At 44.4% G+C, this 25,742-nt stretch overlaps 2 protein-coding genes and 1 non-coding gene across 4 annotated transcripts in view; all 3 read right to left on the bottom strand.

Moving 5' to 3' along the window:
- Positions 1-5,687, bottom strand: part of RUSC2 (RUN and SH3 domain containing 2) — a 71,671-nt gene extending 65,984 nt beyond the window's left edge. For both annotated transcript variants that reach the window (XM_026506286.4, XM_048223301.2), the window contains exon 1: positions 2,000-5,687. The gene's annotated coding sequence lies outside the window, so the exon portion shown is untranslated. The remainder of the gene's footprint in view (positions 1-1,999) is intronic.
- Positions 5,688-8,338: 2,651 nt separating this feature from the next.
- Positions 8,339-25,742, bottom strand: part of LOC113260484 (phospholipid-transporting ATPase FetA-like) — a 112,457-nt gene continuing 95,053 nt past the window's right edge. The window contains exons 20-30 of the mRNA XM_026506298.4: positions 23,642-23,806; positions 21,669-21,780; positions 19,549-19,654; positions 19,052-19,199; positions 18,317-18,500; positions 16,636-16,859; positions 15,179-15,262; positions 13,583-13,828; positions 13,258-13,396; positions 12,311-12,441; positions 8,339-12,214 (exon numbers count right to left, since the gene is read on the bottom strand). Of these exons, the coding sequence (XP_026362083.3) occupies positions 12,023-12,214; positions 12,311-12,441; positions 13,258-13,396; positions 13,583-13,828; positions 15,179-15,262; positions 16,636-16,859; positions 18,317-18,500; positions 19,052-19,199; positions 19,549-19,654; positions 21,669-21,780; positions 23,642-23,806 (1,731 nt within the window). The 3' untranslated portion in view covers positions 8,339-12,022. The remainder of the gene's footprint in view (positions 12,215-12,310; positions 12,442-13,257; positions 13,397-13,582; positions 13,829-15,178; positions 15,263-16,635; positions 16,860-18,316; positions 18,501-19,051; positions 19,200-19,548; positions 19,655-21,668; positions 21,781-23,641; positions 23,807-25,742) is intronic.
- Positions 19,911-20,017, bottom strand: LOC113260676 (U6 spliceosomal RNA). The gene has a single exon (XR_003318056.1). It is a non-coding gene; the product is annotated as a U6 spliceosomal RNA (small nuclear RNA).

The following is a 25,742-nucleotide window of genomic DNA, read 5'->3' as shown; positions in this document are numbered from 1 at the left end:
AAGATTTACTCTATAAAGACAGATCAGAGGGCGGGGGGGGGGGGGGGGGGGGCGGGGAGAAAAAGTGAAGAAGGACAAATCAAAGCTAGAAATGGGTGAGAACATACTCAACTTCCTGGCTTGGAAAAGGGACTTTCAACGCTTAAAAGTCAGAGGAAATAAAATTTTGACCTAACTCAAAGTGGAAGAGAAACAAAGGTGTTAAGTATGGTACTTATAGCAGGAGGGGCACAGGTAACAGAATACAGGGATAGTAGTGGGATCTTCTCCTTCCCCAAAGCCATACCACTGCCTCCTAAGGAACTCCAATCACTATTTGTACTTACTAATACTTTGAGCCCCAGTTACAATAATGTCACGACTGGTCAAGCAACTACTACTCAGCTTATCAACTCCTACAGCTTCCCAGCCATTGTTTCATCACTCTACAGAATCATCTACTTCCCCACAGAACCTGGGCCAAAACTGAGGTCTCTGAACCCTGTGTCACCTTCAGGAATCTGAATCTGTTCAGGTTATCCTCCTAAGAATCAACACAAACAGGTTTCAGGCTGTTCTTTGAGAATGCCATCTTTAAAAGGCTCACATTCTCATTTATTACTGACACTGTTCACATAGTGGTAATCCCTGTCTGACTCTGGTGTACTGAGATATAAATGGCCCAATATGGCCTGATCATACTACAGTAGTACTTAGGAATCTTTGATATCTATCACACTAGGCCTCCCTGGGACGTCTACCACTCCAGTCTCTGAGGGCCATTGGTGGGGGTATCCAGGAGCTAAAGGGTAAAATCAGTGAGGACTTTCATTCCTCAACCTGCCCTGAGACACCAGCTGACTGGCTACACTGAGTCAGCTTTGAAGGCTGTGGCTGACCTCCAGAATTCTTCCCCAGAGGGGGTAGTTAGTCTCTAGGGCAAGAGGAGCAGGTCACTTGGGCAAAGCTCTTTCAAGATTATCTGGGCAGCCTCTAAAGCACTTACCAATAAGAATTTCTGCAGCAGCCAGCCCTGACTTTTTTTTTTTTTTTTGTAAACAGAAGATTAGCGCAAAACAGCTGATACATGGAAGGTCCTACCTGAATGAAATTAGATGCATGAATTGAAAGACTGAATATATTAAGTTTTAGGCTCCCTGCATGAGCATCACAAGTAACGCCCCCCATACTCTTCCTTTTTTCCCCCCTTCATGTAACTAGAGACACCTTTCCCACCAAAGCCCTCTGCCTCACACCTTCTACATTGGGCTCATTCATTCATTTACCCACCCATGAAATATTTACTGGGTGCAAACATGTGTCAGGCACTGACTGTGCTTGGGCGCTGAGGATACAAATGAATAGTGTATGGTCTTTGCCTCCAGAACAGTCCCCTGGTGTCTGCTGGGCTAGCTTGGCAGTCCCAAGCCAGACCTGGGCACAGATCACCATGCCCTTCCCAGCAGGTAAGTGCAGCGGCGGGGGGACTGGCAAAATGTCAGGCCAAACGTTCTCCTCAGGTGAGAGTGACAGAAAGATCCTGTCCTGGCTCAGGTAGACACTGACTTAGGAACCAGGGGCCAAAGGGGCGGAGGGCTCCGAGGGACTGGCTGTGCGGAGGCCCCCGCCACAGTCCCGGGGCTGCGTGCTCGGCGACTGCCTCCCCAGGGCCGGCACACGAGATGTGGGTACAACGATGACAGCTGGGAGCGAGTCAGCTGAGGGGTGTCACCGAAGGGACAGTTTGAGGAGACGGTTGGGGTGGATCTGAGGTGACGCCCAAAGGGATGTTTGGTCCTTGGTGCTTGAGGGTTCAGCGGATGGTAGAGTCGAAGGGTCAGGAGGAGGACAGGATGAGGTCGGTCCAGAGGGTGGGAGCGGGCGGCGAGGGTGGGGATGACCGGCCACGGACAGGGCTGAGGGGAATGGCGGGGGCACGGAGGGCTTTCTCCTAAGGGATCATTTGGAACGTGAGGGCAATGGGTCTTCCGGACCTCGCCAACCCGAGAGGCGTCCCTACCTCGTTTCTCGCCTCAGCGTGATCCTACGGTGCCGGCGGCGAGGGTGCTGGCAGCGGCGGCGGGGCTGGCGGTGTCTCGCACCCTCCTGGGGTCGCGTTGCAGCTGGGACAGGCCGGCGCCCCCCCTCCTCTCCGGCCGGGTTGGTAATGTCCGGTTCCCCCTGCAGCCGCGGCGCCGATGGTCCAATCTGGGTTGCCCTCCTACCGCCCCTCCGGACGGCGCGTTGGTTCGGTCCTCTGGGCCGGCGGTGCTTGCCCACCTCCCCCGCTTCTCGCTGCGATGGGAGCAGCGAGTCACGCGCAGTGCTTTCCCGCGAGGGGAGCGGCGAGGCTTCGGCCGCGGCCCCGCCTTCTGCGGCCCCTGCCCCGCCCCTTCGGGGTGGTGCGCCGCAAGCGCGGCTCGGGTGCCCGGGAACCCAGGGGACCGCGGGTGCGGGCCTAATAGCTTCAGGGATACGTGTATTTGCGCGCCCACCTTCTCCTAAAGCAGCAATTCTCAACCTGACACCCCAGCAGAACCTCTTAGGGAAAACAGAAACTCTACCAGAGCAACAAAACCAAGGCTTGACCTCAGCAGAGACGGCCTGAATCAGGATCTCCGGAATGGGAGTGTAGTGGTCGTTGGGTGGTGCCCAGGCTTTGATATTTTTAGAAGTACTCCATGCATCGCCAGGGTTAAGAAGCTCTGGTAAAACCTGGAGCTGACGAAGAGTCTCTTTTTTGACCAAAACTTTAATCAGGCTCCTCTGAGTTCTCTGCTAACTAGGCCTGACCTTGGGCTTCCCTGTAGAATCCAGTTTGAGCAAGAATCCTAAGGCCCTTTTGTGAGAATCCCCCATCTTTGGTATCTGACCACTCTCCATATCTTCCACCCTGGCCTGCCTTTAGCAATTCGGCTGAGGCCCTTAAAGCAATTGCTATCTGTGGTCTGAATGTTTGCGTCTCTCAAATTCACACACTGAAATACCCCCAAAGACTATGGTATTGGGAGGTGGGTGAGGACTTTGAGAAGTGATTGCCTCTTGAGGCTGGAGCCCACATGAATTGGATTAGTGCTAAAGAAAAGATCTCTCAGAGGTCCCTAGTCAAATCCTCCAGGTGAGGTTACAAGGGGAAGTCTGCTGCTAGAAGAGAGCCCTCACCCAACCATGCTGGTGAAGCGGGAGAGCTAGGTTCTTGTCTCTTGGAGTCGAAGAATGAATCTCGAGGACGAGGGAGAGTGAGGAAATCGATAGAAGTTTAAGTGAAGTTACAGAAAAAGCTCTCAAGACCCGAGAAGGTTCCTAACAGGGTTGCCAATGAGGGCCTTTAGGGTTGGTCTTTTATAGAATGCTAACCAGGGCTCTTAAATTCTTTTAACATTTCTACTGATAACACCTTTGAGCAGGACTAGTGATAACACCTTCAATGGCTTACTTCCTTTTTAGGGTCTGGTTATTCTTTGTTGGTCACAGATGATTATCATAAAAAAAGACACCCACCCCACACCCCTAGGTCAGGGTGGTCCGGTTTGTTCCCTTATCTCTGGTTTCCCTACACCTCCACATTTTGGGGATTTCTATGAGCCTGATCGCAAAGCCCCCTATCTATCTCTCCCTACCTAGCCTCGCCTGTCCCTTACATGTGTGACATTCTTCCAGTGATCTCCCAACTGAATGTTAATACCTTGCTAGAGGGGAAAACAACCCTAACTTGACAATGGCAAGACCTTTGGTATCTTGTAGGTAGGCATCTTGTAGGTCAGTCCTCTTTAGCAGATGAAAGTTCTTTTGAAACCTCCCTTTTCCTTACATCCCCCAGCTCCCGAGTATATAATCAGCCACTTCTCAAGACCCCAGGGCAGCAGCTCTTGCTGCCCACGGGTCCTGTCCCCATGCTTTCCTACCCACCATTTTGCACTGAAGAGGTCTCAAGAATTCTTTTTTGGTTGTTGGCTCTGGACCTCACACCACCGAACCTCACCTATGTTCCAAAACCCCATCAGTCCCCACTGTCCTTTTTGGTGTTTGAGTTGAACTCAATCTCTCCCCCACTACAAGACCCCATTGCAATGGGTCCCATACCTATTGTAATGCCCCTTAAGGTTTACTCTACCATCTTTAACAAGTATCACAAAAAATTTTTTCTTTAAGAGAACTCATGCTCTTCTTCTCATGGCAGGCGGGATGTATATGGGACATTGGGAATCCTGTCTCCATCTTCCACGCAAAGTGGGGAGAGGGCAGGCAGTCATTCAGCAAATAGTTTTTAGAAGTTCACTGGTTTCCATACCCCCTGAAAGAGTTAGAGACTGAGACCCTACCATTCACAAAGTTGTTAGGTCAAAGTGATGAGGTTGTAGAATAAGGTGAGGTTCAGTGGGGTTGAGTTTGGAACTGATGACTGAGAAAGAATTCTTGAGATATCTTTGGTGCAAAATGGTGGTTTATTAAAGCACAGGGACAGGACCCATGGGCAGAAAGAGCTGCTGCCCCGGAGTTGTGAGGAATGGCTTATTATATACCCTCAAGTTGGGAGGGGGTTAGGGATAGCGTAAGTCTCTAAGGAATTTTAGAAGCAAGGTTTCCAGGACCTTGAGGGGGCTAGCTACTGTTGGGAAAAGGTTATTTATTACCATCTAATAAAACCTTAGTCATGAGACCCTTCAGATGTATATCAGTGGGCCATATGCTTGGGGGATGATTGCAAATATGTATCTTGGAGGGGGCGTGGTTAGAGATAAAGAAGTTTCCAAAGGAATTTTTATACGTTAAACTAGACTTACAGGATCTTGGTGGAGGGGAGGGGGTCAGGCTAGGACTGCCTTTTGCCCTTAGCAAAGTATTAACATCGAGGCTGCTAAATTCCTAGAGGAATGTCACCATGCCTGTTTCAAGGACTTGTCAATGGGCTGTAGGTAGTAAGGAAATTTAACTGCATACATTCCCTTATGGAAGTTAGGTTACTGATTGCTTTGTTCTTGTAAACTGCTAAGACATTTGTAAACTGAGGGAGACTCAAGTCTTGCAAGAATGTGGTATCTATAGGTTAACTGTTTCTTTGTCCTTTAGGGCAGCCAGGAGTGCCTGAGGAATGTCACATACATCCCAAAGGGGGGGGGGGTTGCAGGGTGTTAGCTTCTGCTTTGTCTTCAGCTTGCCTTCCATTCCCTCATCAAAAGTCAAGGGAGCAGATAAATGTCATACTGTGAATGCATCTTCGGGCTTCACAGAAGTGGTGTGAGCTGAGTTTTGAAGAATGAGTGGGAGATAAAGGGTTTGGGGGAATCAGCACGTGCAAAAGAGCAGACGGGTAAAATAACTGATATGATTGAAGTGTAGGGTATAATGGAGCGAGCACAGCAGAGATGGTCAGGCATGTGATGAAGAGCCTCCTATGATATACCGAAGAGTTGGAGCTCATCCTGTAAGCAGTGGAGAGACATTGAAGAGCTTTATGCGGTGGGAGGAATGACAAATCACATTTGAATTTTAGAAATAAATTCTGGGGGGCGCCTGGGTGGCTCAGTCGTTAAGTGTCGTCTGCCTTTGGCTCAGGGTGTGATCCTGGCATTCTGGGATGGAGCCGTGCATCAGGCTCCTCCGCTGGGAGCCTGCTTCTTCCTCTCCCACTCCCCCTGCTGTGTTCCCTCTCTCGCTGGCTGTCTCTCTCTCTGTCAGATAAATAAGTAAAATCTTAAAAAAAATAAATAAATTCTGGGGGTGAAGTGGAGAGGTCTAGGACTACCAGTAGGGAGACTAATGAAAAGCTGTATGTTTGTACAGTTAAGTGGTCCAGAGTAGGGACTTAACTCAAACTAGGCCAATTAGAATCCCTTCCCTAAAAATTTGGAAATGGGGGAGAACTACACCCTTACTCATGGCCGGACTTACAATGGAAATTTGAGAGCTGTGACCATCTTTTACTTGCCAAATGGCCTAAGTAGCAAAGAAAACCAGTTTGCTGAGAAGGACCAATCTGTTGCAAAGAGAGGAGCCAAGTCTAGACACAGACTACTCCTGAGGTTCTTGGGTGGGTTCCTCTTCTGAGGTTTAGCTTGATTCCTGCCTTGGGTTCACGGCACATCTTTCTATCCTTTCATATAGTCTCATTTTTATCTTCAGCAAACATAGGTTACTTCCTGTTATTTGTGGTAAGGAATTTTTAAAAAGATAAAATCATGAGTCTTATACAAACATAAAATAAACTCATATTAAAACTCACTAATTAGTGAGGGAGCCAGTAAGATACTAAAACTGGTTCAGATGAGGATTTGACTTTCATAAATGTATATTTCCTACCAGACAAAATTAATTTGCATAATCAGGAACAGGAATCATTTGCATTGTCATGGGCAGAAACATTTTGCATTATTACCAGTACTCAGATTTGCACTTTAGAAATCTCACTCTAGTAGGATCATGGATATTGAAATAGAGGAAGGTAAAGAGACCAGTTAGGAGACTCTGTGGTAATTATGATTAGAAGCGAGAAGCTCTAAATTAGAGCAGTGGCTGAGGAGTTAGAAAAGAGGAGAAAGATTTAGGATATAGAATCGATAGGACTTAAAACAGAGGCCCCACTTCCTGAAACTATGTGACCTTTCAGCTACTGTGCTCATCACTGACTTAGTTTCTTAGAGTTCTAACTCTAATTTCTAGAGAGACAGAAGCTATAGTGAGTTATATATTCACTCTTGGCCAATTGTGTCTAAAGGTAGTGGAGTCAACTGGCACCAAACATGACCACCTAAATTCACCCCTTCGTCAGGAGCTGTGTGGGAATTCAGTAATCTATGAATTTAGTACCCTTAATATCAGAGAAGAAGCCACTGAGTAATCCATAGGATCATTTGAAAAACCAGTGTTTGCATCTTTGGTAGCCAAGCCATGAAGTCCTTTGATTCTACCTTCAAGACATATTCTCTATTCATCCACTTATTTCTCCTCTGTTTCTATCCCAGTCCAAGACACCACCATGCCATGCCTAGACAACTGTAATTGCCTCCTAGTCTTCCTGATGTCACTTTTGCACCCCTATTGTCCATAGATCAGCCTGAGCAATTTTCAAACTGGCTTTAAAGCCCTCTGCTGTTTCCCATCATATCTATCTAAATGCCCTTCTCTTTGCTCACCATGCTTTGTCTACACTGGCTTCATTTTCATACACACAAAGCTTGCTCCTACCTTAGGGACTTTTAACTAGCTATTTACTCTGCCTACAAGGCCTTTCCATCAGGTTTTTGCAAGCCTAGAGCCTTCTAGTCATTTAGGTCTCATTTCACATGCTACTTTCCTCACAGAAAGGGCTTTTCTATTAACTATAAAGTAGCTCCCCCTCCCTCTTCACAGTCCCTCACTGTTAAAGTATCTTCATAGCACTTATTATCTGAATGATCTTGTTACTGTCTCTCCTACTAGAATGTAAGATGCATGATAGTAGAAACCTTTTGGATTTTTGGCTTTCACTATCTCCACATCTACAACAATGCCCAGACCATGGTGACGCTCAGTAAGTATTTATTGTATGGATGGATGAATGTGGTGGAGAGTGGGAGAGGGAGAGAGAGAAACTGGAACCTTGTAAGATGGGATTTGTGGGATGGGATGACTATAAAACCATTTTATTTTGTCTTCCACTCTTGAAACCCACTCCATGAGACTGCATATTTCATGAATTTTCTAGTCATTTTTAGGCAACAACCAGTACTTACCAATTTGTTTTACTTTAATAATTAAAATGTCCACACAATGAAATAGTTTTTTAAACTTCAAATTTTAAAATTATGGTTTTTCCTATCTCTGTGCTTGGCCCTACTATAGGTGCCCATGTTTAGTGGGAAAAGGGGGTGAGGCTTAGTAGATGTCTATCGTTTCTCCCTTTCCCCACTTGCTAATCTTCTTTCTTCAGAGTTTGAGCAGGGTGGAGGGGGAAGAGATGAGGAAGGTTTTTGCCTTGACTAATGCTACCACAAACTAGTTTTAGTGCTTGGCAGGTATCTAAAACTGACTCTTTCTCAAGGAGCCCTTTTGTAGGTTCTTCAGAGATTCCCTCTCTATTGGTGGAGATATTTCTCCTATACCTAGTTACTTTAATGTGGGTGTACTCAGTCTAGTTGGTCACTTATGAATCCTTTAGAAATCTCTAAGAATTAGGGGTGCCTGGGTGGCTCAGTTGGTTGAGTGTCACAGTGTTGGTTTCTGCTCAGATCATGATCTCAGGATCACGGGATCACTGGGCTCCACGCTCAGGGAGGGTAGTCTGCTTCTCTCCCTCTGCCCATCCCCGTGCTTGCATGCATACTCTCTCCCTCTCTAAAATAAATACATGAATCTTAAAAAAAAAAATCTCTAAGAATTAAAAAAACCCAACTTTATTGAAGTATAATTTACATACAATAAAATTCACAGATATTAAGTGTACAGTTTGATGAGTTTTGACAAATATATACACCCATGTAAACACTTCTAAAATAAAGATCTAGAAAATTTACCTCATGCCTCTTTACAGGCAGTCAATCCCACTCTCAGGCAACTTTTTATCTAATCAGAAATTTCTAAGCATTTGACAGCAGATCTATTGTTTCCTTTTGCTGAGATCTCAACTTTTCAGATGGTCTCTCTGACAGGATAAAGGAACCCTAACCAGGTCTGTTACACAGCCCATACGTGGTCTATGGGGAGTTTTCATGCATCCCTTTGTCCTGAAAAACAAAGGGAGTGTAGGCCAATCTCACCACAGCCACCTCTTCTAGCTCTGTCATAAAACTGATAGCTAATTGTTCTCCTGCTTTTTAGATTTTCCAGATATGAGTTAGGTATGTGTTCTCTGTATCCCCAAACACATTTATCATCAGTCTCTCCAAATAATTTCCTTAAAACCCTCTCAGCTTGAACTGAACTGCGGGTGGGACTCAAAGCCCACTAGCAGTTCTCTCCAAAGATCCCTTATCAATGTCTGAAGCCCTTTTCTCAAGGTCGGTGAGGTGATTAAAAATTGCATACTTGTTTTTTACACTCCCCTTTTCCAAGTCTTGCATGGTCATCTCGCCCCTCAGTTTGGGATGTGGCATATGCTGTCTTGGATCTTCAGGAGAGATGGAGGCTCATATCCCCCAAGATGCACATAAACTACCAGGAGAGGATGCTGATTGTTCAGGAGCTTTGGGGGATACTATAGGTCCAAATTATTTTCTTACAAATGCCTTATAAGGGAGACCATGAGTAACCATGTTTCATAAAAGAGACCCCTAAAGTATAACTGAACACTAGGTACCAAAGGATAAGATTTGTTTTGAAAGGACAGGGTAAGAGGCAAGTTTAGGACAAATGAAAGGTAGTAGATTTTATTAATTTACTCATTCACTGAAATACATTAACAATCTAAATGCTAGTACTGAATACAATAATGAAACAAAATTCTCGTCCTCAAGGAGATCACCATGGTGTAGTAGAGAAGACAGAGAAGTAAATCACAGCTAAAATAGGCATGTGAGTGATAATACATTCAAATCTTGGAAACTGAAAATAAGAGAAATATACAAGGTAGTCTGGTGCCAGGAGGAGGCGCCCAACTCAGAATAGGAGGTTGGGTGTCAGTGAAGGCTCCCAAAGGAAGTGATGAAAGCTGAGAGTGAAGAGCAGTTAGACATTCACTAGACAAAGGAGGGAAGTTTATTCTGAGAGAATACAAAGAGCCAAAGCATAGAGGCTTCTGAAGACAATGGAACCTTTGAGGAATTACAGATAGTTTGCTATGGCAGAAATGAGAACATATACAGCAGAAAGTGGTGATAAAGCCAGAGAGGTAGGCAGCACCCAGGGAGGAAAACTGTGATGAGTCATAAGAGGATTTTGAACTGGAAAATGACATGATTTGATTTGTATTTTGAAAGGTCATTCTCTGTGGTATGGATAAAGGATTGGAAAGAAGCAAGAGTCAGAGGCAGGGAGACCAAAGAGGCAGATGTTGCCATAATCTAGACAAGAAATGATGAAAGCAGGAGGACTGGGGATGAATAAGTAAGGGACATATTTGAAGACATTTCTATGATAGAGTATATGTAACTTGGTAAAGAATGGACTGGATTAAAAGAAGGAAAGGGAGGAGTCCAGAAAGACTTCCAGGTTTCTGGTTTGAGATAGTGGGTGGTGATGCTGTTCAGGAAAGAAGAAAACCAGGCACCATCACCTTTATCTAGTTCCAACTATTCTGAGTTTTGAAGGGTGCCTAGGAGTTTGCTAGATGAAGAGGGGGGTGAGGGAAAGCATTTTAGGATATGAGAATAGCATGTGTGATGACATAAAGACCAGAAGTGACATGGCTGGAGTGAATACAGATGGGGGGGGTGGTGGTAGTGGAAGACAAGGCTAGAGAGTGCCCAATAAAATGTCCAAATTTTAACTTTATCTAGAAGGCATGGAAAGCCACTAAAGGGTACAAAGCTGGGGTTTAACATAATCAAGTTTGCTATTTATAAAGACTACTCTGGAAGTAGTATTGGTGATGCTTTAGATAGGGGAAAATGAGGAACGTGAGTTGGGAGATTTTACGCAGTAATTCAGATGAGAGATGATCAAAGTCTGAACAAGAGTAGTAATAGTGGAGGGAACTGAAAACAAGACATAATAAAGAGGCAGAGTCTACATTACTTGATGACTTACTAGACATCAGACTAGAGGAAGAGTATAGGATGATTTCCATCACTGCCTTGGGTGACTGGGATGATGGTGAGAGCATCCTGGGTGAAGTTTTGGGGAAAAATGATTAATACACGTTGGTGGATTGAGTGTGAATTTCCTAGGATTCAACTAAATGAAGGGTTTCAGAATCAGTTTAATAAATGGATCTGGTTCTAAGAAAGATCTAAGAGAGTTTAGAATCTTCTTTCTATTGGTAAACGAAGTCATGCATTTGGATGAAGTCACTCAGGAAAAGCATACTGAGAAAGGTAAGTAGAGAACCTAGTACTAAGCTTTGGCAACCAATATTTAAGGTGTGTAAAGGGGATAAAGCTATATGGTTAAGGGATGTGGTCACATTGAGGCCAAGACAGAGTTTAGCAATAAAGGGCAGAAAAGTGAAATGAAGCTGAAGAAGGAGAGAAAGGGGGTAGGGATCTGTGGGCCAATGATATTGCTTGGATGTTATTGTCACTGGGATCCAACAGATCATACACATCTCTCCACTCCAAATAAGCAATTTATTACTCCATAAACTTCTCAGGAACAATTTCCCAAGTACATACAATTTCTTCTCAAGGTAATTTTATGGAATGAAGACAAATATTCATCAATTGTGGCTTATACCCCTCAAGAAAGGATTTTTAAACATCCTCCACAGTCTCCCTCTCCCAGTTCTAAAGCCTGAAAAGGTGTCAGTTCTTGGGTCAAAGGGGTCAAAGAGAGGGGAAGAAGGCAAAATCTTGAGCTGTCTTATCAAGGCAGGAACAAGTTTTTTTGTTTTTTTGGTTTGTTTTTTGTTTTTTTGTTTTTTGTTCAGAAGCTCTCCTTCAGCTTTTTATGACCAACTTTTCATAGCTGCCTCCTCCGTTTGAGACCCAGGGCCAGCAAAAGACTTACTCTGAATCCCCCAGATAAACCTGAGAAGGGTATCTGGGTGGGATATGTTTGTGTGGGGCCCTGGCAAGGTTTATAGTTGCTCTGGGTATGGGAAACAGGGCCCAAAGTAAGATTCTTAGGTTTTTTTTTTTTTTTTCTCTTTCCCACATTGCCCCTCTTCACTCACCACTTCCATATTTGCTTGTCTGGATTAAAACTTGGAAGGGTTGGTGGAAGGGAGGCCTGACGTCACTTTTTCTTGAAACGCTGCAACTCTGACAGATATCTCGAGGCTCTTTCTTTACCTTTCCTTGCCTTACCTGGGCACAGCCTTCTGGGGATGAAGAGGCTGAGCCCCTGGAGTGAGAGCGGAAAGGCAGGTTTATGCTAGTTTCCCCTGGGCTCTAATCCATCCTTATTAAGTTGTGTGAATACAAGGGAGGAAGAGCAATGACTGATTCCTTTGGGATTTCTGTAAGGGCCTCTACTTTTTAAAAGGAAAGCTGTTTCTCATGAATAGCTTGTCCTTCATTGTTTTGCCAGAAGTGATGAGGGCCCCAAAGCCCTGTTTGTGGGAGAACGCATAGGCAGAACGTCGAGAGCTTGCATGTTTCAGTTTGGTCCGGGTAGGGGGTGGCAGTGAACGTCTCGTGCAAAGATGAATTCTGTCCATAATCTATAGCCAGAGCATGGAGGACAGGGTTTTTATCCACAGAGGCAAAGGCAAAGAGGGCCATAAATTATATCTGGGTAGATTCCTTGTTCCACTCACCTTGTCCACGTCGACAGGCCAGAATAGTGGTTTGAGAAATTGGTACCCAATCATAGGCAAAGTACAGAGGACCACGATGAGGACAATAATCAGCCACATCTGTGGCAGGTTCAGAGTGTTCCTGGCCACACCTGTAAACAATGAGGTGGGGGAAGAAGGCTGAACCAGAACCTAGAGGAAGGGGACTGTCAGCCAGAACTTAGATATCTCTCCATTCCAAAGAAGGAAACTACTGGTTTGGAGCCCATTAAGTTTCCTAATAATATAAATGCAAAAAAATTACAGTGACGTCCTTTGCACAGCCAAAGTCACTGTGAATTCACATGCCTTCATCTCCCTCTAAAGGCTGGGCAGGGCAGGACAGTGGGGGTAGGTTATAGGAATCCTAGAACATTGGCCTGGACACAAAAATGGGATACAGGGTTTTGAAGGTGAAAAATGAGTGGCTTGATGAGTGGCTTGTTGAGAGGTGAGAGGCAGCTACATCTATTATCTACCCTCTCTGTTTTTTGTTCCCACCAAAGTGGAATGAAAGGTAGGGAAATTAATATGGGAGACAATAAGGCAGTATGTCACAGTAGAAAGGATACTAGACTGGGAAACAGGAGAGCTACATTTGAGTAACTTAATTTTTAAAAACCTTCAGTCTCTAAAATGGTGCTAATAATTCTTGCCCTTTCTACCTCATAGGATGCTTACAAAGATTAAGTTAGATAAGGAAATTTGAAAATATCCTAGAAAATCTAATAGGGTAAAATATTTCCCTAGCTAGATTTTGAGTCCTTTTGGGGCAGAGACTATGTCTTATTCCTATCTATATCCACAGAGCCTAGCACATAGTAATAATTGCTCAGTGAACATTTATTAAACAAATATACTTGGTTCACACTTCCCCACCCTACCCCCCACCTCCTTGCCACACACTGGGTGGGTGGGCATGGCCTTACCTAGGAATTGGAAGACATCGGGGAACATGAGGCACAAGCCATCACTGTACAGGAAGAATAAGATGCAAAAGTAGAAACCCAGGCTACCCCAGGTGAAGATGTGGCTTATCATCGTCCAGTAGGTTGTATCCAGGGCAATCTGAAAAGCACTCTCTTATGTGCAATATTCTACAACCTGGGATATATCAGCCACCTCCCTTCTCCAGTCCATAGTGGAGGATGATCCCTTCCCACTTTCCCTCCCTCCTCCTTTCCCTTTCTTCCAGACAGGCTCCCCACCCAATTCTTCCCCACCACCTGCTCCCCCCCAGTCCCCCAGCCACACCTGCATTGTGACCACGCACAGCAAGGCGGTCTGCACTATCAGCGAGAAGGACTGGTAGTCGGAGATCTCTTTCCCATCACTGCGCACTGAGTTGTGAATGGTCCCCATAGGGATAAAGAACAGCACTAAGGAACTATAGATCCCATGCACTAAACACTTCACAAATTCCTTCTTGTTGAAATAGAGGTTGTGCTGGCCTGGATCATACAGCTCTGGGAAGCACAGACTCCATGTTTCATTCACATCCTGGAAGTACCAGAGGGTGAGGAAGGCTCAGGGTCTCTCTATAGAAGGTCCCATCTCCATCAGAGTAGAAGTTTCTCCCCTCACTGAGTCTGCTGACAGGCTGCCTAGGATCTTCCTCATGGATTACTTGAGAAATGGACCCAGAGAAGAGAGCAGTGACCACAGACCCCTCCTGAAGTCCTACATTATAGCCAAGGATCTAGGTAGTGGAAGAAAGCTAGGAGAAGGTCAAGGTAGTGGTAAGGACCTGGAAGCAGTTAGGATAGGCAAGATGGGGGGTAATTAGTGTTGGGGGTAGCTGGAAGGGAGGATAGGAGCTTGGGATCAGGGGCAGTTGGGACATGAGTCCCCAGTTTTAAGTGTTCCTTTAGTTGAATATTTTTTTTGTGTCAAAAGCCAACAAAAGGAGAGGGGGAAACCAATGGGGACCAGCTAGTCACATGGAGGTATCCAGATTCTGTGATGCTCTTCCCATTCCCATGGCTACTGGTGAACTCGGGTGACAGGATTCTCTATGTGAATGCCATTGGATCATCTTCATCTCCTAAATCTGAAACTTTGGATAACAAGGGTTGGGGCTTGTTTGTGAGAGGTTGTAGATCCCTAGAATTAGCCAGTTGAAGCTTCATAGGACACAACTCATCCCTCTTGTTGCTCTGCGGCTAGCAGCTACCTTGCAGAGAATTTTCCTTCCTACCCTGATGGAGACCAGGAACCATGATCCCATGATGTCCTCTTTCAGCTATTTTATTCCTCTTTGGAAGCTTCTTTTCTATTCATTGTGCCCAAGACTAGAGATTGGGATAGAAGAGGAGGGAAAGGTATGGTACTAGGATCCCCAAGGCCCAGGAAATTTCTGACAGGGACAGATGATATCCCCTAGGCTAACTCCCTATGACTCAAAATATCATACCCACATTCCCATGCTTGGCCTTCAGGACTCTCAACTAGGCCACCCTGCATTGGCTTATCTTATCATCTCTGTATGGGTCTCTCCTTTCTTGAAGTCCCTTGCTTTAGCTAGTTTTGCCCCAATAACTCTATTTCCTTTCACTACCTTTTATACACACTCAATTTACTATAGAACACAATTTCTATGTTTCTCTCAAAAGTAAAATTGATGCAGGAAAACTTGAATTTCTAAGACTGATGATTCTCTGTGGAGGAAGATTCTTTACTTTATCTCATGATACCTCTATAGGTGATGAGTTCCCTTTCTTGCTCTAGAAATTATTCCATTTACAACTGACTCTGTAGAACTCAGCTCTTGTTGTCCTCCCCACTCTTGGGAATACTCCTCAAGGGCCCAGGGGCTTTAGCCCTGACTAAGAGGCTTGCCGCTGGTCTTACCTGGTCAAACAGACTCAAGCCCAGGACAGGGAGGGAGGTGTAGACCAGGTTGTAGAAAGTGATAAACCAGGTATCATAAACTGTCTAGGAGAATACCAAGGAGATTTCTTAGATTCTTCTCTTTTCCAAAGTCCCAGCTCCACCTCCCAGGTTCAAGAGAGCCCCTACTAGCCCCCACCTACCCACCACTACACTAACCTAGGGCAGGATTTGGATTTCATAAATCTGACGGAGAAGGCTGACCCCATCTCTCTTTGGTCCTACTCTTGTTAGAACCCTGGGTTCCAGGCTGGGGCAAGGCCACATCAAGCTTGTTTGTGGCCAACCCCACAAGGTTGATTTGGACCAACCCTACCATAACCTGCGCTGCCCATCCTTGCACAGAAAAGATCCAGAGTGCCTGCTACGTAATGCTAGCCGTACCCCTGCACTCTCAGGCACGTAAGCCTCTGGGCTTTTTTATCTGATTTATGGCATTCAGTAGCTTCTATAACACCGGACACTTTCTAACATTGGTAAGTGGAATAGACTCAATGACCCTTTCCTAGCTGGGTGCTCTGTCCTGGGGCCCAGAGAGGGCTCCTTTACTAGCCACAAGAGGTCAGCAAAACACACACATATGCATACATCTCTCACGAACTAGAATGGCTTTGTTACACACTGAGGGTATAAAAGTCTACTACTTTCCCCTAAACAGTTTGTTTCCCCCAGAGCCCAAGGGGACAAAGGTATTAGGGATTTCCCAAGATAATCATTCCTGAGGTTTTTCTTGGGAATCTGAGAACCCTGAAAAACTTCTCATAGGGAAAGGGATTCCTCGTAGAACATCAAAATCCAGGTGCCACTTTTCCCCACTACTGTTGGGGAGATTTCATACTCAAATGTGGAATTAATTCATTAGAGCAACAACAGTGTATGTCTGGGGCAGGGAGAAGGGGCATTGGGGTGGGGAAGTAGAAGTAAAGGAAGCTATGTTCTGAAGTATGGCTATAGGTGAACATCATAGCTAGCCTGTACGGCAAGACTCAGAGGCTCCTTGAAGCTTAGTCTATTCCATAAAGATTGCTTTGGATGCTAAAAAAACCTCCCAGATCCAAGCATTTCCCCATATTACCTATGTTTGGAAACTAGGTCTCCATGTCAGGTAAAAGGTGAAAACATCTTACGGGAGAGTTTTGGAGGTAGGAGTCAAGTCCAAGTCAGAATCAAGCCAGAAAAGTTAGGGTTTGGAAATCTAAGGTTCAATGTAAGGTTAGGAGATGGGATCAGCATGGATGCAGAACTTTATGCTTAACCGACTGAGCATCCCAGGTGCCCCCATGTGAGGAGCTTTATGGATGAACGGCAATATGTCATATATTGGTCTCTAGAAAAGAAAAAGGGTCAGAGATGGCTGAAGTGGGGGTGAGTAGAGAAGATCCAGCTGACCGAGTGAGGAATGCCACCTGACCTCCTACCTGTGCAGAGAACCCGCTGAAGAAGGCATACCAGAAGTGCACTAGGGTGAAGGCAAAGTTTTTGTAAAAGAAGTAGCTGAGAAACTTGCACATGCGATTATAGGACCAGCGGCCATGGACCAAGAGTAGACGCCGAAGACAGTGGAACTGGGAGAAGGTGTAGTCACTGTTGAGCATGGCCTGCATTCCCTCCTGGCCGCTGATGCCAACCCCAATGTGGGCAGCTGCAAAGAAATCCCAGAAACTTCTCAACCACAGAGCTTGTCTGCTGGGCTCCCAGCCTGGGAAGTATAAAAGAAAGGCTGAGATCCCGTTGTATAAACCCCTTATTTTACACTGGAAAACACTGCCCAGCTCAAAATGGCACACACTTAGTGGAGCCTTTTCTCTTTAGTGGATTGCCCTTTTCCTTAGTGGATTGTCAGAAAACAGTTCCTTCGTCTGCACTTTGTTTTGGATGCTGCCACCCAGTAATGTCTGGCATGGCTAGTACTAGAAAGCTCTCCTGGATGGTCTTTGTACCTACTATAGCCATCTAGGCTCTTTCCTGCTGTCCAGATGCTGAGGTAAAAATTTCTTGTTATCTCTCGAAGCCACTTACATCAATTAAAGATGCAGGATGGACGTCATTCTAACATAATATTTAATTACCCCCGTTTATCTAAAGAGCTAAAATCCAACTCTTAGGAGGAAATAAGTGATGTACATAATTTGTTAGTGAGAAGCAAGTTCTTCAAGAGGCCTAATATGACTTTCTGGATAAAACAAGGATTATACTTGATGGAAAATAAGACTGAAGTTCCTAAAAGTTTTAATTAGTCTGTTGTAGTGTAGGGTAAATTTATTGATCTTCTGGTATATACCTATTGTATTGCTTAATGGAATAGTTGAAACCTCTAAGGCCCTAAAAACCAGAGAATTCTAGAAAGTGAGGAAGAGCACAAGAACACTTTCTAGTATTAAAGCTGAGGCTAGAATGTTTGTTAGTGTTTCCTGGGTGGGCATAGAGGTTGGACTAGAGGACCTCTAGATGTCCCTATTCACAGAACCACAAGTTGCTGGAAGCTAACAACATTCAGCTGAAATTAAAACCAGTTTCAGGCATTTGCTTGTATTGGTACAAAGCATCAGTAAATCTGCTCTTTTCCTCCAGTCAGGGGAGTCAGGGCAAGTTCTCATGAACACTGCCTCAGGGAAGAAGAGATCCCTACATTGTGCCTCACATCTAACTCCCTGGTTGAGCAGTCCTGTCTTCTGCCTAACGCTGCTCAGGCATACAGCCTTCAAAAAAGGAACAAACTATGACTCTTGCCCAGGGGTTCTTTATGTAGGCTTTGATGCCATCTTGGAAAGACGGTACGGTAGTTGCATGGCCTTTTCTGTGAATATATGCATATGTTCTTATGCGGAGCCAGGCGTATTTGTGTGTAGGTATGTTAAGTGCATGAAGTTGAATATGTATGTGTGTCTGCATATGGACTGATGTATACATGTGTAAATAAGTGGGAATGCAGGTATAGAGGAACATGAATGAAGTTGCAAAACATTATAAATGTACAATACATAGGATATACAGGAGTGTGAACCAACAACACAGTGCCACCCAGGTTGGTTTTTGCCCATGGAGGAAGGAAAGGGCAAGCCCTTGGTTGGAGTTTACTGTCCCCCACCCCTCACATGCCTTTGATCATGCTGACGTCATTGGCCCCATCCCCGATGGCCAGTGTCACCACCTTCTTGTATCTCTTCACCAGCTCTACCACCTGGGCCTTCTGAAGGGGTGTCATCCGGCAGCAGATCACCCCCTTGCACATGCACGCTGTTCGAAGCAGTTCCAACTCCAGGTTTCCTTCTAGAGCATAGGCCTGCAGCACCAGGACACACCCACATTTCAGGTTGCCCCAAAAGGCTCTCAGGACAGGATCTTCCTAGGCCTTTCCCCATATCCATACTCTCCTGTACTACATAGGTCAGGCATAGTGGCTCCCAGGTGCTCCACTCCTGAGGGAGGCTAAGTCCCCAAGTCAGTTCTAGGCATCCTCACATCTGACCCAGCCTCCAATGGGAAATTGGTCAGCCTCTCTCACTGGGTCAAATCAGCTGACTGGGCTATAAGGCCAAGTGACTTTTTAGAGGACCTGGTTCTGTTTGCTTCCTGCCTTCCCCTAAGTGATAGGCCACATCAGTAGTGAAGAATTTGGATAAGGAAGGAACATGCCCTTGGGTTTTCTTTCCTCATTATTCCTGCCTAGAAAAAGATAGGGAAAGGTGTCTGTCAGGAAAGGGCACCAGAAGCAAGGGGAAAAGGGTGACTCATGAAATAGAGAAGGGGTCTTAAAATTTCCCTGAAGTGGGCTGGACCTAGGAGAAAATTCCTTGGGAGAAGAGAATAGAGTTGTAGCTCTGTGTTGCCCACCAGACTGTAGCCATTGATGATCAAGCCATAGTTGCCATTGGGCACCTCCTCAGGTACTCTGAAGGGCATTTGGGGCTTCGTGGTGAGGTAAGTGTTTATTGGGTCCGATTCCAGTAGAGACTCAGGTTTCATCTTGTTCCTTGCTGACCTGAAAGCCAAGAGTAGTGGTTAATGTCTGACTGGAAGCCCTAGAGCTTAGGAAAGTAAAAGTGTCCCAGAATGAAAGTGGGCAAGGTAGATACAGAGCCTCTACAAAGCACCAGCCAGGATCTAAAACTCGACTGCCTCCTGAGAACGGCCATTGTCTCAGGTCCCTGACCGTCTACACACCACACTTCTCCAACTCCTTGAGCCCTAAAGCTTCTTCACAAAATGATCTCAAATATTTTAGTTTTGTTTTTTTTTTTTTGTTTTCCCTTCTCCATTTCTTCTTTGTTTCTTCTGACAGTGTGGGGGTCATACTAAATTAAGAGCTGTGGAAGTTCTCCCATCTGTACCTGAGTTCTTGCCGAACAGTCTCATCATTCTTGCCTTCCACGATGAACATCCCATCCATTTCATCTCCAAATATGTTACAGGCATAGGCAATGTTCACAGCAGTCTCTGCAGGGAAGGGGTATCACAGGCCACATTTTGGCTGGGACAGGGTCTTTACAAAAGTGTATACATACATAGGCACTACCGATGGGCAGCAGAGCCCGTTTGTCCACATTTGCCATGGTTGTAGTCAAAGTATCTTTTTCATGAGTCAGTAGAAACCATATTCAAACACACAGGAGACTGTCAGCCTAGTACAGACTTGTGAGTTACTTATCAATAAGTAGGATCATTCTGTCTTATCTTTCTTTTTCTTTCATTTTTTAACATGAAACACTTCATGAATTTGCATGTCATCCTTGTGTAGAGGCCATGCTAACTTTCTCTGTATAACTCCAATTTTAGTATATGTGCCACTGAAGCCAGCACCATTCTGGCTTAGCCTTCCAACAGGGCCTTCCCCTATTTCCTAAAACAATTCTGGTCTGTATCCACTTCTCCAAACAGGATGTATTTCCCTGTGCCTGCTTTTATGCCAGATTTTATGGGGGACTGGGATATGTTTTGGTTATGGTCTTTTCTTTACATCAAGCACTCTGGAATTTGGAATAAATTCATACTAAGGAAAAAAATTTACAAAAATTAAATCCTGAACCCTCACTGCAAGTGGTATCAAAATTCAGAGAAGAGACTGCAATTGCCATAGAAACTTTCTTGGGAAAAGACTTTGAAGGATGAGTAAAATTGTTTAAGGGAAGGGGAAAACATTTCAAATGGGGAAACAGCACAAACAGAGCCCCTAGAGTAGGAACTGGATTGTTTGGGACATACTGAAGATAACAGTCACATCAGGATGGAGATAAGTATATGTATGTAGCAACAGATTATCAAGATCTTGAAGGCCAAACAGTGGAGTCTGACTTTACCACACTGAGTTTCTGAAGGTATCTGAACAGACGAATAACATATAAAAGTAGTATATTTTAGTAAGATTAAGCTGATGGCTGTATGTAGGCTATACTGGAATCAATAAGGACAAGAAACAGAGATCAGAAGTTTTTTGCAGAAGTACAATCAATAGGGGACAAAGGCTGATCTAGGGTGGTGCCACAGTCAAGGGGATCTTCAGAAGACTTTATGGGACATGGCGAGACAATGACTCTCTGGGACAATAGAGAGGGTATAGTCAAAGGTAATTACAAAGTTTTTAGCTTGTGGGTTCCTGGATGACAGGGCTCATGTCTAATTGAATCATCTCTGTGTTCTCACTGCCTAATACAGCATCCAGCATAAAGTATAGTCTTAGGAAACTGTGTATAAGACTAGGAGTGAAGGATACTGGGTGTTTACCCCAAAGATACAGACGTAGTAAAGAGAAGGGCCATATGCACCCCAATGTTCATAGCAGCAATGTCCACAATAGCTAAATCGTGGAAGGAGCCGAGATGCCCTTCAACAGATGACTGGATTAAGAAGTTGTGGTCCATATATACAATGGAATATTACTCAGCTATCAGAAAGAACGAGTTCTCAACATTTGCTACAACATGGACGGCACTGGAGGAGATAATGCTAAGTGAAATAAGTCAAGCAGAGAAAGACAACTATCATATGATTTCTCTCATCTATGGAACATAAGAACTAGGATGATCTGTAGGGGAAGAAAGGGATAAAGAAAGGGGGGGTAATCAGAAGGGGGAATGAAACATGAGAGACTATGGACTATGAGAAACAAACTGAGGGCCTCAGAGGGGAGGGGGGTGGGGGAATGGGATAGACCAGTGATGGGTAGTAAGGAGGGCACGTATTGCATGGTGCACTGGGTGTTATACACAACTAATGAATCATCGAGCCTTACATTGGAAACCGGGGATGTACTGTATGGTGACTAACATAATATAATAAAAAATCATTAAAAAAAAAAAAGACTAGGAGTGAAGGTGTCCTGTAAGGACTTGACCTGGATTATAAGGTATTTGTTAACTAAATGGCTAAGAAAAAAAGAAAATGCAAAATAAAAGAAAGAAATGGCTAAGGTGGACAGGGAAGAGGACTGGTCAAGTAAGGAGCTCCCCTTTACCTTGCTTATCTCCAGTTAAGACCCACATCTTAATTTTGGCTTTGTTCAAGGTGGTTATTGTCTCAGGTACACCATCCTGCAGCTTGTCTTCTATGGCTGTGGCCCCTAACAGCTTCAAACAGAGAGAGCAGTGAGTGAGGAAAAGGAAGAATGTCACAGCATTTCGTGCTACCCCACAACTCATCTGGCAACTCATCATCCTCTTTAGCAAGCTGGCTCTGTCCTGACATGAGGATCCAAATGGTATAAAATTCAGCACCCTCTGCCTCTCAACAGATGCAGCTTTTCAACCACATACATCCAATGTAGACACAGAATGTTAGGGATCAAAGAGGGAAAAGACTTGCCCAAGTCATACATGAACCCATGTGCCACTTCTAAACCATCTGTTTCTCAACACACTTTCACTGCTCTTTTGCTTCACAGCACACTTCCTGGCTTTCCAGTGTTGACCATAGGAATGGGCACCAGGACTCAGTTTGAGGAACTGACAGATGGACAATTGGCTGATTTCTGCTAGGCCTCCAGAAGGATTGACTAGAAATACTAACCACAGAACTAATGATGGAAGGAGATGTGTGACCTTTGGGATCTCTGTTTTCCCATTTGGTATCAGCAATTTCTCTTTTTATGGCAGAGCCAGCCTGTGTCAGTCTGATCAAAAACTTTGGGGTCATTCTTAACTTCTCTTTCTCTCATATTCTATAATCTAATCCATTAGCAAATTCTGTTGGCTTTACCTTTAAAAAATGTAAAGAATTTGATTACCCCTCACCACATCCACTACTCCTATCTGGTCCAAGCTATCATCATCTCTCACCTGTACTATTGCAGTTACCTTCTAATTTGTCTCCCTGGGTCTGTGCTTGCTCCCCTATAGTATAATCTTAGCATAGCAGCCAGAGTGATTGTTTTAAAAGCCATCACATTGGGGTGCCTGGGTGGCTCAGTCGGTTGAGCGTCTGACTCTTGATTTTGGCTCAGGTCGTGATCTCGGGGTCCTGGGATTGAGCCCCACGTTTGGCTCTGCACTCAGCACAGAGTCTGCTTGTCCTTCTCCCTCTGCTCCTCCTCCCTGCTCGCACTCACTCTCTTTCTCTCTCTCTCAAATAAATAAATAATAAATAAATCTTCTTTTAAAAAGCTTTTTAAAAAATTTTGGTTTGGTTGAATTCTTAAGTGGCTTTCCATATCTCATTGTAAGTACTTATACTGGCTTATGAGCGCACTCTACTCCTTCTTTGTCTCCTGTCCTTTTATCCTCTCCTCTTTACTTATACTGTGTCAGCCACACTAGCTGATTTGCTGTTCAATTAACAAGTTAGGCCTACTCCTGTTTCAGGGCTTTCACTCATGTCTGGAAAGCTAGTTCCCCAGAGATCTGCTTGGCCTGCCACCTTCTTCAGGTTTCTGCTCAGACTAAGTGAAGACTAAGCATCCTATATAAAATAGTAACTATACTCTGCCCTCTCTAAAACCGACATGCATAAGCTGATACTCCCTAGCTTTCTCCCTGGCTTTATTTTCTCCCATAGCACTTTCATTATCTAACATACTATATATGTTACTTTTTTGTCTGTTTTATCTGCTGGTATGTGCTCAGGGATTGAAACATGCCTGGCACAAAGGAGGCACTTAATAAATATGATGAATGAATATTTTTGTCTTATTCCATCAATTAGTTCTGGATTACCTAATCTGTGCGTTTTTCAGATCCTCATTTCTCCCAGATTACTTAGCTTCTGTGAGCAGCTTTGGGATAAAATTTATAACTAGTGCATTCATCCCCCCCCCCCATTATTTGTGGATTTCAAAGATCCAGGACATCCTGAATCAGCTTGGATTCCAGTATCCTGTATCCAGAGAGCCTGAACCTATTGATTTGCTGGAAGCCACTCTCAGAGACCTTGCTCAGTCTACTGACTGCCACCCCCAGTCCTGCCCCCAATCTGTCCTGGCTTCCTCATACTAACCATCAAGTCTTTTTCCATCTCTTCATAGACATCTGACATTTTATCTTCCCGGTTTTCCAAAGACAAGCAGGCTTCACTGTGCTTCTTTCTCCAGGCCTGGAAGAATGCATTATCCAATTCTCGGTAGGCCACCATGAGGGTGCGGAGGCCTTCAATGGCAAAATCCTGAAAGACATGTGTGTGCACTGAGTAGGCCTGGGCTGGGTGAGGGCTGAGTTTAGGAAGAGGCAGACTGACCCCACCGGCCCATTCGCCTGCAAAATAGGATTTAATGATTAGTACCTAGCCTAACCAGAAAACAACTGTTGAGCTGTCTCAGCAAAATGTCCTAAAGGTGGGGCCAGCATAGCTGGGGCAAAATTTGAAAGTACTTCTGAAATATAGAAAGTTCTAGCTTTTACCTGTAGTTAGATAATTTGCTGTGTGAACCTGGGAAAAATTAAGCCTTCCAGATTTCTTTGTTGTAAAATTGGGATAATAATTCACTGCCTACAGAGAAGATAATGATGTCTGTGATATGAGAATGAAATACTAAAGTAAAAAGGAGTTGTTATAAAACATAATCAAAGGACTTACTATTTTTTACAACCATACATTCATTTTTTAAAGCATATTTTATTTATTTATTTGATATATATATATAGAGAGAGTGCACAAGCAGGGGGAGCGGGAGAGGGAGAAGCAGGTTCTCCGATGAACAGGGAGCCTGACCAGGACCCTAGGATCATGACCAGAGATGAAGGCAGATGCTTAACTGACTGAGCCGCCCAGGTGCCTCATACATTCATTTTATTTTCCTCTTTCCTTGCCTTCCTTCAAGCATCCAACAGGCCCCTCAGAAGCATACACGCTTGTATATCTGTCTAGAGCTGACCAGCTCAGTTGATTAGCCACAGCCCCCAATGTGAATGAGGCACTGCGGAAATACTCTCGGGGTGAGGTAGTATCTTTTTGCTCTGTGGCCACCAGTATACCCTAACTACCCACAGTTAACTACCTTGTAAAGTGTACCCTTGGTCATAAGGACAGCTGGGTAAGAGTGTGGGTAGTTGAGGGCAGAACTCATATCCAGCTGAGGGTGAGTTAGAAGATTTTATGTCCTGAGAATTGCACATGAATAAAACTTCTACATGATCACTGTGACAGTGAGCTTCAAAATAATCCACTTTGGCATTATAAGAGCAAAGAGAAAAAGAATTTCATCATCCTGATATTCTGCTCTTAGTTCCCTATGAAACTTCTGAGTGTTTGACATTAGCTGTCAGGTGAAATGAACATAAAACAATGTATGTACGGAATGCCATCTCTTAAACCTCTGTACTGTTAGCAGATGAAGCTATGAAAAGAAGCCTGAGAGATGATCTCAGAGACTTCTTAGAAGGAAGAAATATGGCAGAAACTGATCTTGCATATATCAAACGAGGTTTAACACACTGACAGATTCTTAATTCATTCAGCAAATAATTCAGCAGTCTGTGTTGAAGCTATTTCTTACTCCTTACTTGTGTTTTTTTTTCTTTTCTATTGTGGTGGGCAAATCCTGACTGCTGCTAATTCCTGTCTTAGAGGGCCTGGAGCTGTGCTTTTGTAAGAGTTTTTGAATCTTGGCTCCTGAGTATAAGCTTCACTCTTACAAGTTTATCACCTGTGGTTAACAGATTGTAGTGCAGTCAGGCTCCATTATGGATGTCTGTTAAGGTGGGTAGCAGGACACAGGTCAAAAGACCTGAAACAATTTTATGACCCCCTTTGGAGCCAGCCTGTGGAAATGCTCTCTGAGAAGATACCTTAATTCATGTGTTCTGGAAGGTTAAAAGACAAGTTTTTCAGACTGGCTCATAAAAAGTACTGTGGCCTCTGGGAAACAGTATAGGATGTAAGAACTGTCCTGTGTGGGATACGTCATGGACTTTTTTTGAAAACCTGAAATAGAATGTATAGATCATAAGATTCACACTTTTAAAGTATATAAATCAGTGGTTAAAAAAATTATACTCATAAAGTTGTGCATCCATCAGTACTATCTAATTCCAGAACATTTTCATCATTCCCAAAGGAAACCCTGTACCCATTAGCAGTCATTCCCATTCTCTTTTCCCCT

This window comes from Ursus arctos, unplaced genomic scaffold (genome assembly GCF_023065955.2).
Source record: "Ursus arctos isolate Adak ecotype North America unplaced genomic scaffold, UrsArc2.0 scaffold_18, whole genome shotgun sequence".
Classification (NCBI taxonomy): Eukaryota; Metazoa; Chordata; class Mammalia; order Carnivora; family Ursidae; genus Ursus; species Ursus arctos.
The sequence above is the reverse complement of the archived record's forward strand: the minus strand, read 5'-3'. Positions and strand labels throughout refer to the sequence as shown.